The 15,157-nt window shown below is 46.4% G+C and overlaps 1 protein-coding gene and 1 long non-coding RNA gene across 2 annotated transcripts in view; one reads left to right on the top strand and one right to left on the bottom strand.

The window, feature by feature from the left end:
• The window catches only part of EPS8L1 (EPS8 signaling adaptor L1), a 42,532-nt gene extending 30,317 nt beyond the window's left edge, over positions 1 to 12,215 (top strand). Inside the window, exons 17-21 of the mRNA XM_079950391.1 lie at positions 965 to 1,105; positions 2,339 to 2,438; positions 3,837 to 4,008; positions 8,573 to 8,705; positions 9,224 to 12,215. Of these exons, the coding sequence (XP_079806517.1) occupies positions 965 to 1,105; positions 2,339 to 2,438; positions 3,837 to 4,008; positions 8,573 to 8,705; positions 9,224 to 9,298 (621 nt within the window). The 3' untranslated portion in view covers positions 9,299 to 12,215. The remainder of the gene's footprint in view (positions 1 to 964; positions 1,106 to 2,338; positions 2,439 to 3,836; positions 4,009 to 8,572; positions 8,706 to 9,223) is intronic.
• On the bottom strand, positions 10,586 to 14,250 carry LOC307201338. The gene is made up of 2 exons (XR_013832680.1): positions 13,590 to 14,250; positions 10,586 to 12,476 (listed from the first exon to the last, which is right to left on the bottom strand). It is a non-coding gene; the product is annotated as an uncharacterized lncRNA (long non-coding RNA).
• Positions 14,251 to 15,157: the final 907 nt, after the last annotated feature.

The raw sequence follows: 15,157 nt of genomic DNA, 5'->3' as shown, positions 1-15,157 counted from the left end.
GTTTTTCCCCCAATTTTTTTTATTTGTTTTCTAAATTTATAACAAACATAAACAAAGAAACAAACATAAATCCTAACTACCGTATAATAATTCCACTTTTGTTGACATTGTTAGGTGACTTCCTTTAATCCCCCTGGCTGCGTTTCAATGTATATCATTGTAACAGTTTTCCAAAACTAATTTCTCATAAAATTTACTTGGTCAATTAACACCTTTCTTTCCTTTCATATTAACTTTAAACATATTATTCCATAAAGGGATGCAGGTGGTGCTGTGGGTTAAACCACAGAGATTAGGACTTGCCGATCAGAAGGTCAGTGGTTCAAATCCCTGCAACGGGGTGAGCTCCCGTTGCTTGGTCCCTGCTCCTGCCCACCTAGCAGTTCGAAAGCATGTCAAAGTGCAAGTAGATAAATAGGTACCGCTCCGGCGGGAAGGTAAATGGTGTTTCCGTGCACTGCTCTGGTTTGCCAGAAGCGGCTTAGTCATGCTGGCCACATGACCCAGAAGCTGTACACCGGCTCCCTCGGCCAATAAAGCGAGATGAGCGCCGCAACCCCACAGTCGGTCACGACTGGACCTAATGGTCAGGGATCCCTTTACCTTTTATTATTCTATAACATCATATATTCAAATCCAAAGCCAGTCTGATACTTGCAAGTATTTCTATTTAAGTTATCTTAGCATATTTAGCTAAATAGTCTTTAAATTTCATCCATTCCTCCTGGTGCTCCTCCTCCTTCTGGTCGTGGACTCTTCCAGTCAGGTCGGCCAGCTCCCAAAAGTCCATCATCTTCATCTGCCATTCCTCCACTGTTGGCACTTCTTGTGCTTTCCAATTTTTGGCCAACAAAATCCTAGCAGCAGTTGTGGCATACAAAAACAATCTAGCATCTTTCAGTTCCAGACCTAGAACCAAGTTTTCGCTTCACTAGGAACATGTCTCTTTTTTCTTTGCCGTTAGGTCCTGGATGACAGCAAGAAGTGGTGGAAAGTTCAGAACCACTACGGTCAGGTTGGCTACGTCCCTTATAATATTCTGGCCCCAGTTCTAAACCACAACAGCGCTCCTCAGGTCAACGGAACCAGCCCAGCGATATCCAAGGTGAGGCTTAGAGCACTAATTAGAGCTTGTCTGTTTGCTTGCTTGATTTTATTTGTTGTAGCGCTATGTGCCACTTTTCTATTAAAATACCCTATTTTTCGCTGTATAAGACACACCAGACCACAAGATGCACCTAGTTTTTGGAGGAGGAAAACAAGAAAAAAAATATTCTGAATTTCAGAAGCCAGAACAGCAAGAGGGATCGCTGTACAGCAAAAGCAGCAGATGCTGGGCAAAACCAGGGAATAGGTGTTGCCTTTCTGCCCTGCATGCTTTGCTGATTCCCAGAAAAAAAATGTCTACATGCTGTTGGAAAGATGATTTTGGACTAAATGGATCTTTGGTCTGATCCAACAGCACAACTCTTATGCTCAAATAATCCTGGCCATGGAATCTTGAACAAGCCTGGGAAATGTTAGACTCACATTGGCCGGTTTAAGGAATGGGTACAGAAGACTTTTTAAAAATGTATTTTTAAATAAATAAATAAGATTTCCCTGGAAGGTTGGAAGAGGGACACTTTTAAAATCCATTCTCACCAATGTAGATTTGCTGGAAATGACCCCCCCCCCCCCAGCTTATGCTTATGGCCACTTTTTAAAACCAACACGGCATAAGAACATGTATGGGACCCAGACTGTTCAGACATGCTTAAAAACCCAGACAGTCTGGAAGGCAGTGGGAAGCAGGGGAGAAATTCAATCCAGTTTGCAGTTGAAGGTGAATCTATCAAATGTTCGCTTTCTGAACCAATATGGAAACTGAAACACAGCCATTCTGCGAAAATTCACACTTAATCTGAATTTTGCGATGCAGTTCCCAACCAAACAGTGTTGACAAAAATGTATACAGGAATGAATACATTGGTGAAACTGACATCTGAAAATGCTTACTATTAAAAGAAATTGCTTGCAAAAAGGTGTAGTGCAGACCAAAATGTGCTTATTAGGAGAAATTCACGCTAAAATGAAGAATTTTAATGGGAATTGTTTTGGGTTGTTTAATTCACAAATTGATGCAGAAATAAGGAGGACTGAATTTAAGACTGGGAAAAAATGTGAAACTGAGAGAACTGAAATTGTCAAATCCTTCCATCCCTAGTAGGAAGGCAGATGTACTGGCACTTGCAATATTAGCGTAGCATGTTCTTTGTGAGTTGACGTCCCACCAGGAGATGGGCTTTTCAGGAGGCCGAGCTGTTAATATTTGCTTCTCCCCTCTGCCTCTACTTAGAAAAGTCCACCTCAGCCGCCACCCAAGACCAAAAGTCTGTACACAAATGGCAGAAATTGGGCCAGCACAGAGGCACTTAACATGGACCTGAGTGAGCGAGGTAAGCCTGCCTTTGTATGTGGAACTGGGGAGCTCTGGGGAGCATAAGCTATTTTTTCACCATTTTAACATAGCTTTGGTTCAAGCGGTGTAGGACAAACCTCAGCACAGAGCAGGGGACACAATAGCTTATGCGGCAGGCTGCAAGGATTATAGGCAATAAAATGTGTTTTTAAAAATCTGCATATTAAGTGAAATTTGCACTAAAATTCTGACGAGGACATTTTTTTTTTAATGTGAAAAATTTAAGGTTGGGAAAGCATAGAGGAAACAACTGGGGAGAGGTCTATGAGGTGCTCACACCCCCATTAGAAATTGTGGGTTTCGTGAATGTTTTGTGAAACATTCAGTGTCACTTGATAAATTGAAAGCCTCTTATACTGTACTTGGAAAGCTTATACTTGAATGCATTGTCATTCTAGATCCCTAAAAATGTATTAAGACCCCCTTTGTGAAGGGGGGGGAGAGTTATTTGCAACAAATTCTCTTAATGGTTTGGATCTAAAGAGGGTCATGCAAGGAGTTTCTGCTACCAGTGGAATTGATGTTCTTAACACATGACCAAATGCTTTTGAAACTTTCCTCATTGCTATGTGACATGGGGAACATGGCTACTCAGCCCAGAGTTGGTTTTAGTTAAAATTCTTCACACCACATATATATATATCTATTTATATGAGTTTGTGGTATAGAAAGGAATTAATAATCATAATAAAAAGGCCACATTTCCTAAGGGACACCCAAACCTTGGCTCTAGGGCAAAGCACTTTCTATTACATGATTTTAAACAACTGAACACTAATTGGTGGTTGTGACTAACAGAGACTAATAGCCTCTAAGGGAAGCTGAGCCTCTGGAATATTGGTAGCTGCCAGGGCCTCAGATTCCGCTTGCTTTGAAGCCAACAGCACATCAAAACTGCTCATGGTTGTCCCACCAACGTTCCCCAGGCTCTGAGCTTTCTTCCCTTGGTATGTTTCCCAGCTGATTCCTCTCCCCATTCCTTTCCGTCCAACCTGTCCTTGACAAAGGGATCTCCTGTTGGTTCCTAAGAGGTTTTTTCGAGCTTGGAAGGTATAAAGAGTTGTCCTTCCCTCCCAGAAGCACAGTACAAGGATGCAAAAATCTCGACTTACATGAGAACTGGAATAGAGTCGCATGGATGAAGGATTTAGACTGAAATGTGCAGTTTGAGGTGTGGTGGACTGGCTTTTTGCTATCTGAAAGCTGTTATACAACTGACCTCGTATGACATGACACAGGGTTCTGTGGGAGAATTTCTGAACTGTGCATATAGCGATCGGAGGCTGTTGTATATGATTGTGGGAAGTAGGGTTAATTGGTCTGCCTACCCATCCAAACATTGCGTCGTGTGCGACATCACTTCCTGCCCCGGCAGAGCGCTTCAACACGGTGAACGAGGAGCTCGCCCTGAGACTGGCCAATGGGACAACTAGCCATAGCAGGAACCTTCACATCCAGCGGGCTGCAGACACCAACCTGCCTCTAGGATACGATTCAGACCCTGCTCAAGTTCGGACCTGGCTGGAAGCCAAAGGATTCAGCCCATTGTGAGTTGGCCTCTGTTTTCCTTTGAGAAGATATGTAGGTTGGCCATGAAAGTCCAAACGTATTCCTTGGTATCTCCCAAAGCAGCTTCCTGCCTTTCCTGTATTGTCTGCAATTACCTTCTTCAGATTCATGTTGCACATTCGCCAATCGTGAGGCCTGCATGTGTCAACTTAACCTACCCAGTTTTCCTAGTTGGCCTGTTTTATGAGCACCTTCTTTACTGGCCTATATCTGAAGCAGCTTCCACTTTCCTGAATAGCTCAATAGCCCTTAGCTTCTTAATGATTTGCCGTTGCCCAGTTGTTAGCTGTGTTTCCTTTTTCTGTGCTCCTGGTTAAGGTTTCTGATTGGCTGTGGTGACTCCCTATTCCCTCATTAACCCAACACCAGTTTTCAGGGGTCCATGAGATGCCATATTATCCGATGGGTTGCTGTTTGTCTACCGTGGATATTTTAATTGATGTTTTAGGCATTCTGCTAATTCATCTGCATGGATATTCCATCCCACAGCTTAAGACCTGTAGCGGTGCGACTTAGTTGTATGTACATACCATACAATTGCAGTAATCCTGGAACTTTTGTTAACCCCTCACAGAACTACAATTGCTGGCACCCTTAGCAAGCTACAGTTGTCAGGATTCTTGGGGGGCAGGAATGTGCTTTAAATGTATGGTGTGTATCCAGGCAACATTTGTTTCCTGCTTGTTTCCTGTTTAACGTTTTATGAGTGTAAATAGGAGAAATTCCCTTTCCCTCCCATAACCCTGTGAAACGATCTTGATAAGATCTTAATTGCACTGGCCATCTAATTGCTTTATGGCCTCAATTAGCCCCAGTGGTCCGGCACGCTCCCAGCCGAGCTGCGCAGACCTCTTGCTTCTCCGGTTTCGTCTAGCAGAGTAAAAACACAGCGGATCAAAACTGTCGCAGTCTGCTTCAGATCCAGACAAACACACGAAGCACCTGTGTGTGTCCAAATTTCATCAGTTCTTTATTGCAGCAAATATGTACAGCTCAGCATTTCCCAAAATCTCCTGGACTGCTAGCATTCATGGCTTCCGTCCGTCTCTCTCAGAGACACACAGAGAGAACAACAAGCTCCTCCCTCCTTTCCCACGTCAGAATGGGAGGCACACTCAGAACAAACATTAACCCAGTAAGTTCTGAACCCCAACACCCCCTCTTGCAGAGCATTCTGACAAGACCTGTGGATGTACCTTTGCAGACCTCTGTGAGATCAATCTCTGCCCCAATGCCTTGCGCCCTCTCCTGGCGTCCCTGTCAGGCATCTGTGGAACATCCTCACAACTCTCAGATTCGCACTGTGCGAAACTCACCCACGCACCTGTGGCCTGATACCTCTCAGGTGGAATTCCCTTCGTTGTGCGACTGGACCTCCTGGGCACAAACTCAGGCACTGCCTCTGACTCACTGTGGTCAGCAGGTGTGTCCTTTGCATCCTGGGATTCCCCCTCTGACTTAACGCGTCTTCGAACCCTTGGAATTACCCTCACAGGAGAACTAGGCTCACTCTTGGGCTCCCTTTTAACAACTTGCGGAGATGCCCCATCCTGCTCCTGACTTTGGTCAGTGAGCTGATCGTCATCAGCAGACTCAGCCCCTGGCTCTCCTTCCTCATCATCAGAACCTTCCTGCTCTGAATCAGAAAGACATTCTGAAAGAATATCGCGTCTGGCAGGGGTCTTTGACCTTTCCTCCTGCTTACAGAACTCAGCGTGTTTACTGATCAGCAGCTTACTCTGATCACCTGACGGGTACGCAAACCTCCATGCACGAGCCGTTGGCTCATACCCACAGAAGATCATTTTCTGGAACTTGGGTTCACCTGGCCCTCGCAAAGCTTCAGGCACCGGCAGCGAGGCCGTTGAACCGAACGCACGGAGGAAGTGTACCTGCGGTTTCCTCCCGTGAAGCATGAAAAACGGTGTGTCCCCTACCACTGAATTGTAGGCCCTGTTCCAGGTGAAGCTCACATATTTAACTGCCTCCATCCAAAACTTTGGAGGTAACCCAGAGTCTGACAGCATCACCTGTGCAGCCTTAACCAGAGCCTCACTTCTGAGCTCTGCCACCCCCCTCTGTTGAGGAGAAGTCACTGTGTGACTTATCCCTTTCTTGTGAAAGAACTTCTGCAAAGCAGACCCAGTAAACTGTGAACCTCTGTCACTAGCAATTTCCCTGACTCTGGTGGAGAACATTAGTTCCACCTCCTCAATCCAACACCTAATCAGCTGTGCTGCATCTTCCTTGGATTTGAGACCATGTGTCCAGGTGTTCTGCGTAAAATCATCCTGCAGTGTCAGCAGAAACCTGGCCCCTCCCAGACTTGGTTCCTTCATGGGACCCAACAGATCTATGTGTACAAGATCAAAAGGTTTTGTGGTTACCCTCTCCACCCTGGGGTAACTGCACCCTCTTACCTTCGCCTGTCTGCAAGCCTGACAATCTAGGACTCTTGCACATTCCGCAATTCTACAGCCTTTGGAAACCTCAGGTAGCACCTGTAGTTCTTCAAGACAAGCATGCGCTGTCTTCCTGTGCCATGCACACGAACATGAAACATGAGTGGGAACTGTAGCACGCAGGGCTTGTGCTTTCTCAACCTTCCCCTCACCCTCCAGGGACGTTTTAAGAATGAAGAGATCATTCTGCCCCTTTGCAACTCTGACCAGTTGCTTCCCTCCTTTGGAGATTGTACAAACATCGTGTTCAAAGCAAACCTTAAACCCCTTTTTCAACAAATAAGGCACAGATAAAATACAGTGTTGCACTCCCGGCACAATGCAAACTTCCATCTGCTCCTGCAAAACAGAAAACAATACATTTGCAAAGTTAGTCACATTTTTCTTTTCCCCACTTGCAAACTGAACAGTTTTTCCAGCCGGAATTGCCTTGCAATTCCACATCTCGACTGCAGGGGTCTCTGGGATCAGGTGGCAGTTAGCTGCTGAGTCGATTAGAAAACGAAAATTAGTGTGTCTCTCAGAGCTGTCCTCAAACAAAGCCATACTGGCAACAAACGTCCCGCTGCCCCCTGTCTTTGGGCTTTTGCAGCAGTTCTGTCTGGTTGTCTTGACAACCAACTCCCCCTTGCTCAGGACCTTGGCAGCTTCCGTAGAAGTAGCCTCCTCCGTCGCCTTGGAGACCGGCCTGGCCTCTGCGTTCCCACGCGACTCTTTAGGCCTTATCTTCACTTTGTCCAGGTGGCCGACCTTGAAGCGTCTAGCTCCCCGGAGCTTCCCAGCCTTTGGCTGACGACGACGATCCCCAGTGGAAAAATACTGCCCAGGGCTCCTTTCAGCTGGCATGGCCCCCCTTCTTCCGGAAGAGCACTCTGTGCCAGCCCTGCCCTCGCTGAAACTGCGTTCCACTTCAGCACTCACAGTGGAAAACTTTTGAAACTTGCCTTTGGAATTCTCAGCCCCCCCGACGTGCACCTCAGGGACTGGGGCTTCAGCCATTTCCAGGCTCTGCATGACTCCTCCAGGGCTCTGGCATCCTGCTGAAGTTTCACACAAACTTCTCAGCACCTCCCAGGCAGCCCTTGCTGACTTTACGCCCTCCAAACTGGGCAAAAGTGATGCATGTACGCATGCCTTTAGCATAGCAAGCTCTCTTTGCATTCTCTGCTGGCTTTCTTCAGGCAACGCAGCCTCAAAGCCTGTAATGTCTGTCCCTTCAGGACCTGGATTCAGGGGAAATGGTTCTGTCTGGCTTACATCCCAAAGCCCAGTAACCAGGAACCAACCCCTTACTCTTCTGGACCAGGTTGCCCAACTTCTTAAAGTGAGCTTCTCAAGCGGAACGTCCTCAAAGACCTGACCGTCTGCCATTCTCTCCTCTTCCCCGGGGCCCAGCTGTACTCACGTTTCACCAGTCAGCCCTCCGGCACCCGATTCCTCAGCTGCTTTTCCAGCTCTTAGCTTTCAGCAACTCTTGCCTCTTAGAAGCAGGCAAAACACAGAACGCAGACCTCCGCCCTGCTTCAGTAGCGTCTTCCAGCTATTGCCAAGCTGACTTCAAGACTTCAAAGCTCACCGGCAGACTCACAGCAACAGTTTTATTAGCGGTAATTAGGTCCTCCCATAACCTGTGAAACGATCTTGATAAGATCTTAATTGCACTGGCCATCTAATTGCTTTATGGCCTCAATTAGCCCCAGTGGTCCGGCACGCTCCCAGCCGAGCTGCGCAGACCTCTTGCTTCTCCGGTTTCGTCTAGCAGAGTAAAAACACAGCGGATCAAAACTGTCGCAGTCTGCTTCAGATCCAGACAAACACACGAAGCACCTGTGTGTGTCCAAATTTCATCAGTTCTTTATTGCAGCAAATATGTACAGCTCAGCATTTCCCAAAATCTCCTGGACTGCTAGCATTCATGGCTTCCGTCCGTCTCTCTCAGAGACACACAGAGAGAACAACAAGCTCCTCCCTCCTTTCCCACGTCAGAATGGGAGGCACACTCAGAACAAACATTAACCCAGTAAGTTCTGAACCCCAACAAACCCACCCCCCATAACTCACTCTTTCTTCCTCCTCACAGGACAGTAAGTGCCCTGGGGGTCCTAAACGGAGCTCAGCTTTTCTCCCTGAAGAAGGATGAGTTCAGAGCTGTCAGCCCAGAGGAAGGAGTTCGAGTTTACAGCCAGGTCACAGTCCAGAGAGCCCTATTGGAGGTACAAGGAGCCCGGAAGCTTCTCCTAAGGGCTGGGAGGGTGCTGATGCAAGTCAAGGCTTCTTGTATCCCTGAGCAGGAAGCAGTCTACTGGGCTTTAGCAAAAAAACACACCAAGGAAGGCTCCTGGGGTCCAGGAAACCGCAAACTACAGTGGTACCTCGGGTTACATACGCTTCAGGTTACATACACTTCAGGTTACAGACTCCGCTAACCCAGAAATAGTGCTTCAGGTTAAGAACTTTGCTTCCGGAGAAGAACAGAAATCGTGCTCCGGCGGCGCAGCAGCAGCAGGAGGCCCCATTAGCTAAAGTGGTGCTTCAGGTTAAGAACAGTTTCAGGTTAAGAACAGACCTCCGGAACGAATTAAGTACTTAACCCAAGGTACCACTGTAGTTTTCTATGACACTACAATTTTCTGAGAATTAAATGCACCACGGCGGGACTGGGGAAAGTTGGGGCATTCTTGAAGCCAGAACAATATTATATCCTTTCTTCGTTTTCATTATTTTCTTCCAGGATTCTGGGAAAGTATCAGAGCTAGAGGCTGTGATGGCGAAACAGAAAAGGAAACTGGAGGGTTTGAATCCGTAGCTGGGAGATCGCCCCGTTTGGTGTGGGAGTGCCCCCTGTTGAAGCATTGAGGAACTGCATGGTAACAGGCTCTGAAGCCACACCATCACCCCAAACTCCCCCCACATCACCCAAGATCTGCATTCTACAGCAGCGTTTGTTTTGAGCTAAACTTGTTGTTGCTGAGCATATGTTCCTGTAAAGCAAATTACTGCCTTCAAATCATATCCCAGATTTTCTCTCCAACTCCCTTTTGAAATAGTCATCAGAAGAAACCTCTCTTCTCTCAGTAGAACATGACACTCTTAATTGTAGGATTGTGAGTTCGAGCCCCATGTTGGGCAAAGGATTTCTGTACTGCAGGGGGTTGGACCAGATGACCCTCGTGGTCCCTTACAACTCTACAATTCACCCAGCCCCCACGCCTTCCCTCCCCAAATGCGGGGGGAAATGGAATAGCAGCAACTCTTCCTCATTATAACAGAGAACATTCATGCTGCATTCATTTTATCTCCTTTCGTACAAAATGAAATAATGTTTACCTTTTACAGAAGGTAATGGACCTAGGTCTGGCTCACTAGGAAAACTGGATTGAATTATTATTATCATTAATTAAATTTTACAAGCTTTGCAACAGATCTCCATGGAAATTCCACTCATCAAATCAACCGTTCTTCCATTTCTATGCATTCCTATTTGCTATCTCTTTCTCCACCCATCCCCAAATTTTTCAGTTAAATCTAGGCCTGGATATTGCCGTATGCATTATTTGTCTTGCAGTTGCACTGCATCATTATCCTTGCAGCTATAAATCTGCATTTTTACACACTGCATCATAGTGGTTATAGTCAAAATTTTTGTCTCCACTTTCCATCAGGGTGAGTTGGCAACTCATGAGTATTTTCCACCAAGAAATCTTCTGTTGCCAGGATTTATCCATCTATCTTTACTTAATAAGAGAATAGCTCGGCTGAAATGTATGAAGTATCTCGGGAATGTTTCCTCCTTCAGGAGAGACATGGGAAGCTATGGAACAAGCTTTTCTACAAGATCATTCCTTCACCCTTAAAGGATTTTTCCCACTGACAAACTCACACTTTCATTCCATGGAGTTAATGTAAACTGACATTGGGCACTACCACCTCCTGTCACCAGATGGCAGTCTCTGTTTGAGGCAAACCGAGCCTTAACCTTCACAAACTGTATTTGGAAAACGTCATTTCCCCCACTTTCGCTGTGTACATAAAAGCTTTGCCAGGTTTTAACAACTTGGCCCTTTCATCTCTAGTTGTATCTTTTTTTTTGGGGGGGGGGGGGATTGAATCAGATCAGCTGCTTTCAAGGAGTCTTCTGCAAGAGAATACTGTATGATATTCGGTGTGTGTGTGTATATATACATAGTCAAAGCTTGATGATTTATTTGGAAACAAGTTATGCTGAATTTCCATTGTGGTGGATTGGAAGGAGAGGAGTTTGGCAATATAACCAGATCCCCCCGCCCCCCGACAGTTTTCACAATTGTTAAAGAATTTGTTGAAGAACACGATGATTTTGACGGCTTTAGAACTGTTTCCATTCAAACTTCCTCTGTTTAGTTTTAAGTGTCCCTCAGATGGTTTACCCTTGATGTGTGCCTTTTAAAATTGACATGTTGAAGAAATTTTGGCCAAATCGCTCAAAGCTGTTTCCCCCCAAAAATTGATCTAGTGTTAAAGGGAATATTTCTTTGAAAGGATATTTGTATTAATTTAACATTAGCTGCCGTTAATGTTTTGTAAAGAATAGGCTGCATTTTTTTTTTACCCACCTCCACCACGTGCTGTAGCCTAATTTTGACAGTTTCCATAAAGTACAAGTCAGTAATTGGCAGCCCATTGGCCAAATACAGTCCTCTGAGCAGTGCAGTCTACTGTTGCAAACCTAAGGTAGAAAGGAAAGTTTAGAGCAGGTGTGGAGAAGCTTTGGCACTCCAGCTGTTACTGAACTTTTGGGCATGCTTGCTGGGGCTGATGGGAGTTTTAGTTCACCATCATCTGGAGGGCTTCCCCACACCTGCATTAGAATATTAATCATAAAATACCAAATTGTACACTAAAAAATAGTTTCTGGTCCAATGTGGTAATTGGAAAGGGAAGGAAAAGGAGCTGGGGAGGGCATGGCCTACCATCATCATGCAACTACCACGGAGCCTCTTGGGCTTGCCGATCAGAAGGTCGGTGGTTCAAATCCCTGCGACGACAGGGTGAGCTCCTGTTGCTCTATCCCAGCTCCTACAAACTTACAGTTCGAAAGCATACCAGTGTAAGTAGATAAATAGGTTCTGCTGTGGTGGGAAGGTAAACAGCATTTCTGTGCACTCTGGTTTCCATCACGGTGTCCCGTTGTGCCAGAAGTGGTTTAGTCATGCTGGCCACACGACCTGGAAAGCTGTCTGTGGACAAACGCCGGCTCCCTCGGCCTGAAAGCGAGATGAGTACCACAATCCCATGGTCGCCTTTGAGTGGACTTAACTGTCCAGGGGTACTTTACCTTTTACCTTTACTTTATATGGACTTCTACAAGGATCTTAATGTAGTCTTCCAGTCCTCATGGTTGCATAGACTACAAGTCCGAGGACCTATTGCTTTTGCAAACCATATCACGACAGTGAAGGGCTTTTAATGTTTAAAGAGCTCCAGGCTATTCTGGCTAGGCAAATTTGGTGCCGTGGACACGTATATACGCTGCTAGGGAGAAATTTACTCTGTTGTTGTGTTCGTGTTATTATTAATGTGCACTTGCACTTTTAAAAATCTGATTTATTTTTCAAAACTGCTTGCCCTCAGGGTGGAGGGCACATGATGGAAGTACAGCATAGCTGCCACTGGAGAGCTTGGCGTTCATTGGGGAAACGTGTTAATTATATAAAAAGTATGTAAATAAAAATATGCAAACCTGATGCAAATTTCCTGGCGTGAAAAGCATTTGAAGTTATGCTCCAAAGCAATGAACAACTCCCTTTCTGGGCAGGATCAGTGACCGACTAAGATTGCTGGGGACTTCCAGACAGCACTTAGGGATTCCGTGGCATCCATCTTTGTAAAGGAATCTTTAGATGGGATGGAGAACCTGTGGCTTTCCTGACCATTGGTTGTGCTGACTGGGGTCAAAAGGAGCCCAATTGCATCCAGTGGCTCTTTGAAGACATCCATTTATCACCCTGAAAATTTTTCAGTTTTATTTTAATACTTATTATATTAGAAATACTTGCATGCAAAGACAGTCTCTGGCGGATTGAGTGGATGAGACCAATATTTAGTCCAATGGTCAATAAGGCAGTTTCTACACATGCTGTAGAGGGAAAAGAGGGGCAGGTGAGGCTTGTCAACTGGGGAAGGTAGCTCCTAAACCTCTGTTGCCTTGTGGAATATCTCTGGGAGAAGAAAAGGCTAAGGAGTAAACCCTACACAAATCCGGAGCGGAGTCCCTAAGACAGTTGGAAGGCGCCTTGTGCTCCTCCTTCCAGCAATTTCTGCAGTCAAGCTGGTGCCAAACGTATTGCTCTGCTTTCCTTCAGACCTCCTCAAGTGAGGCCAAGAGAGGGGTCTTGTCTCTGGGCAGCCCAGGATACGCATGGCACAGGCTTGCGCCGCGGGGAGGTCACTTTGCTGCTGCTAACACAGCAGTTTGACTTCATACTCCATTGTCTCTCAAGGCAGATGGATGCCAACAGGAAATACCTATTTTCTATTTAAAATATCCAAGATTTAATTGAATTTGACTTATAGGGCCTTTAAAAAAATTGCTACCAGGTGACAGTACAACAATTCTTTTGTTTTTATTATGAGAAACAGTTGTCCTGATCGTGTGGGGCGTCAAAGTATATTCTCTCAATACAAATAAAAATCTCAGAGTTAGGTGTGGTGGGGAAAACTTGACTTGCTCCTCCAACCCCACGTCCATAATGTTTGGGCAAGAGTTTGCAGAGCATATGCAGAAAGTGCTACATTCAGTTCCTTGCTTTGCCAGGTTGGTCTGGGAAAGAGCCCAGCCAGAAACCAGAAAGGGAGAGACTTCAATTTTCAGTAATAGATCAAGAGTAGCCAGCATGATGCCCTCCAGATGTTCTGGCCTACAACTCTTATCATCCCTGAACTTTGGCCAGCCTGGCTGGGACGGGTGGGAGTTGATATCCAACATCTGGAGTCCATCATTGCTGGCTACCCTGGGATAGGCAATGTTTGAACTAGATGCGCCAATGAACTGACTCAGCAGATGGCAGCATCCTGTGTTTCTAACCTTCTCAAAACGGTCTGCCAGGAACTCTGCTTACCTCTAAGAATATCCCTTAGTCAGCCTTCTCTAAGGTCCACACACAACTTTGTGCTTCTCCCGTTTCCTTCCCTAGAACTGTGCTCAGGTGAGCTCTTGAATTCTCTACCCCATTTGTGAACAGCAGAGTTGGGGTGTTTCTCTTGCGAGCAGAGAGAGATCATGAGCAGGGAGCTTACCTTTAGCAATGACAATAGCACAGCTTCTTTTTCCCTCCGCCCCCCAATCATCCTTCCACAACCTGGCAGACCCCACAGGTCTTTTGTCTACAACTGCTCTTAGGCCCACCAGCCTGTTAGAACTTGCAGCCCAAAAAAATCCAGAGGGCAGCAGGTTGGGGAAGGATGCCGTCTGTCACAAGTGGCGGCAGCGAATTTGTTGACAAGGTGGCAGCCATTAGCGTCTTCCACAATGCCCCAGACTAGCATCGTTCCAGCACGTGGTGGTGGTTGGGAGGACAGCCATCATGAAACAATGAGAAGGGAGGGGGGAATATCAGGAAAACATATTTTGAGAAATTTCGACTTCGCTGTAATTTGTGCCAACCATCTGCACTACCTCTCTCCCTGCCTTTACCCAACCATAAAATCATGGAATTGTAGAGTTGGAAGGGATCCCATGGGTCATTTATTCCAACCCCCTGCAATGCAGAAATATAAACTACAGTGGTACCTCGGGTTAAGAACTTAATTCGTTCTGGAGTCCGTTCTTAACCTGAGGTACCACTTTAGCTAATGGAGCCACCTGCTGCCACCACGCCACTGCCACACGATTTCTGTTCTCCCCTGAAGCAAAGTTCTTAACCTGAGGTACTATTTCTGGGTTAGTGGAGTCTGTAACCTGAAGCCTCTGTAACCTGAAGCGTCTGTAACCCAAGGTACCACTGTAAAAGCATCCATGACAGACGGCCATCCAACCTCCAAGGAGGGAGACTCCACAACCTCCCGAAGAAGACTGTCAAACAGCTCTCAACCATGTCGTGCCTCGTCTTCTTTCTTCTTCATTTCTCTGCCAAACGGGGTCTTCATCCTTTCTTCTCTAAAGGCCGAGTCTGCTGAGCACTGGCTGCTATGGGGAAGGGGCCCTGTGACTCAGTTCGGCTGCGTTCTTTGGGAGGGAAACTGGTCCAAGCAGTTTGTTTGAAGGGGCTGAATGTTGGGGAAGAAGAGAGAGAACCATCTGTGATTTTGCAACGTGAGTGTTGTGGTGAGCTGTGTTTATGGAGCAGATTCCTCTAATTCCTGACAGAACGGCGCGGACCCTGTCAGAGCGGGCCTCGGCCTGCTCTGGAGGGTGGCTCCCAGTGTGGTTCAGAGCTGCCAACTGCAAGAGGCCGGGGGGGGGGCAATGGTACAGTTCTGCCTCACCCTGGCCCAGGGCTCAGTTGCGTGCTGGTGGCGGATCCCCAATACTTGTAGCATTGCTGACAGAAACGTCACTGAGCATTCGGGGCGGGGGGGGGGCCTGCTGGTGAGGGTTAGCATATTTTTAAGGGGTTTGAGACAGAAACTGGGAGTTTCTGAGATGGGTGACTCAGTCCCAGGTTAAAAGTGCCCCTCCTGTTTGCCA

This window comes from Podarcis cretensis, assembly GCF_951804945.1.
Source record: "Podarcis cretensis genome assembly, chromosome: 13".
Lineage (NCBI taxonomy): Eukaryota > Metazoa > Chordata > Lepidosauria > Squamata > Lacertidae > Podarcis > Podarcis cretensis.
This window is presented reverse-complemented; position numbering and strand designations above follow the sequence as displayed.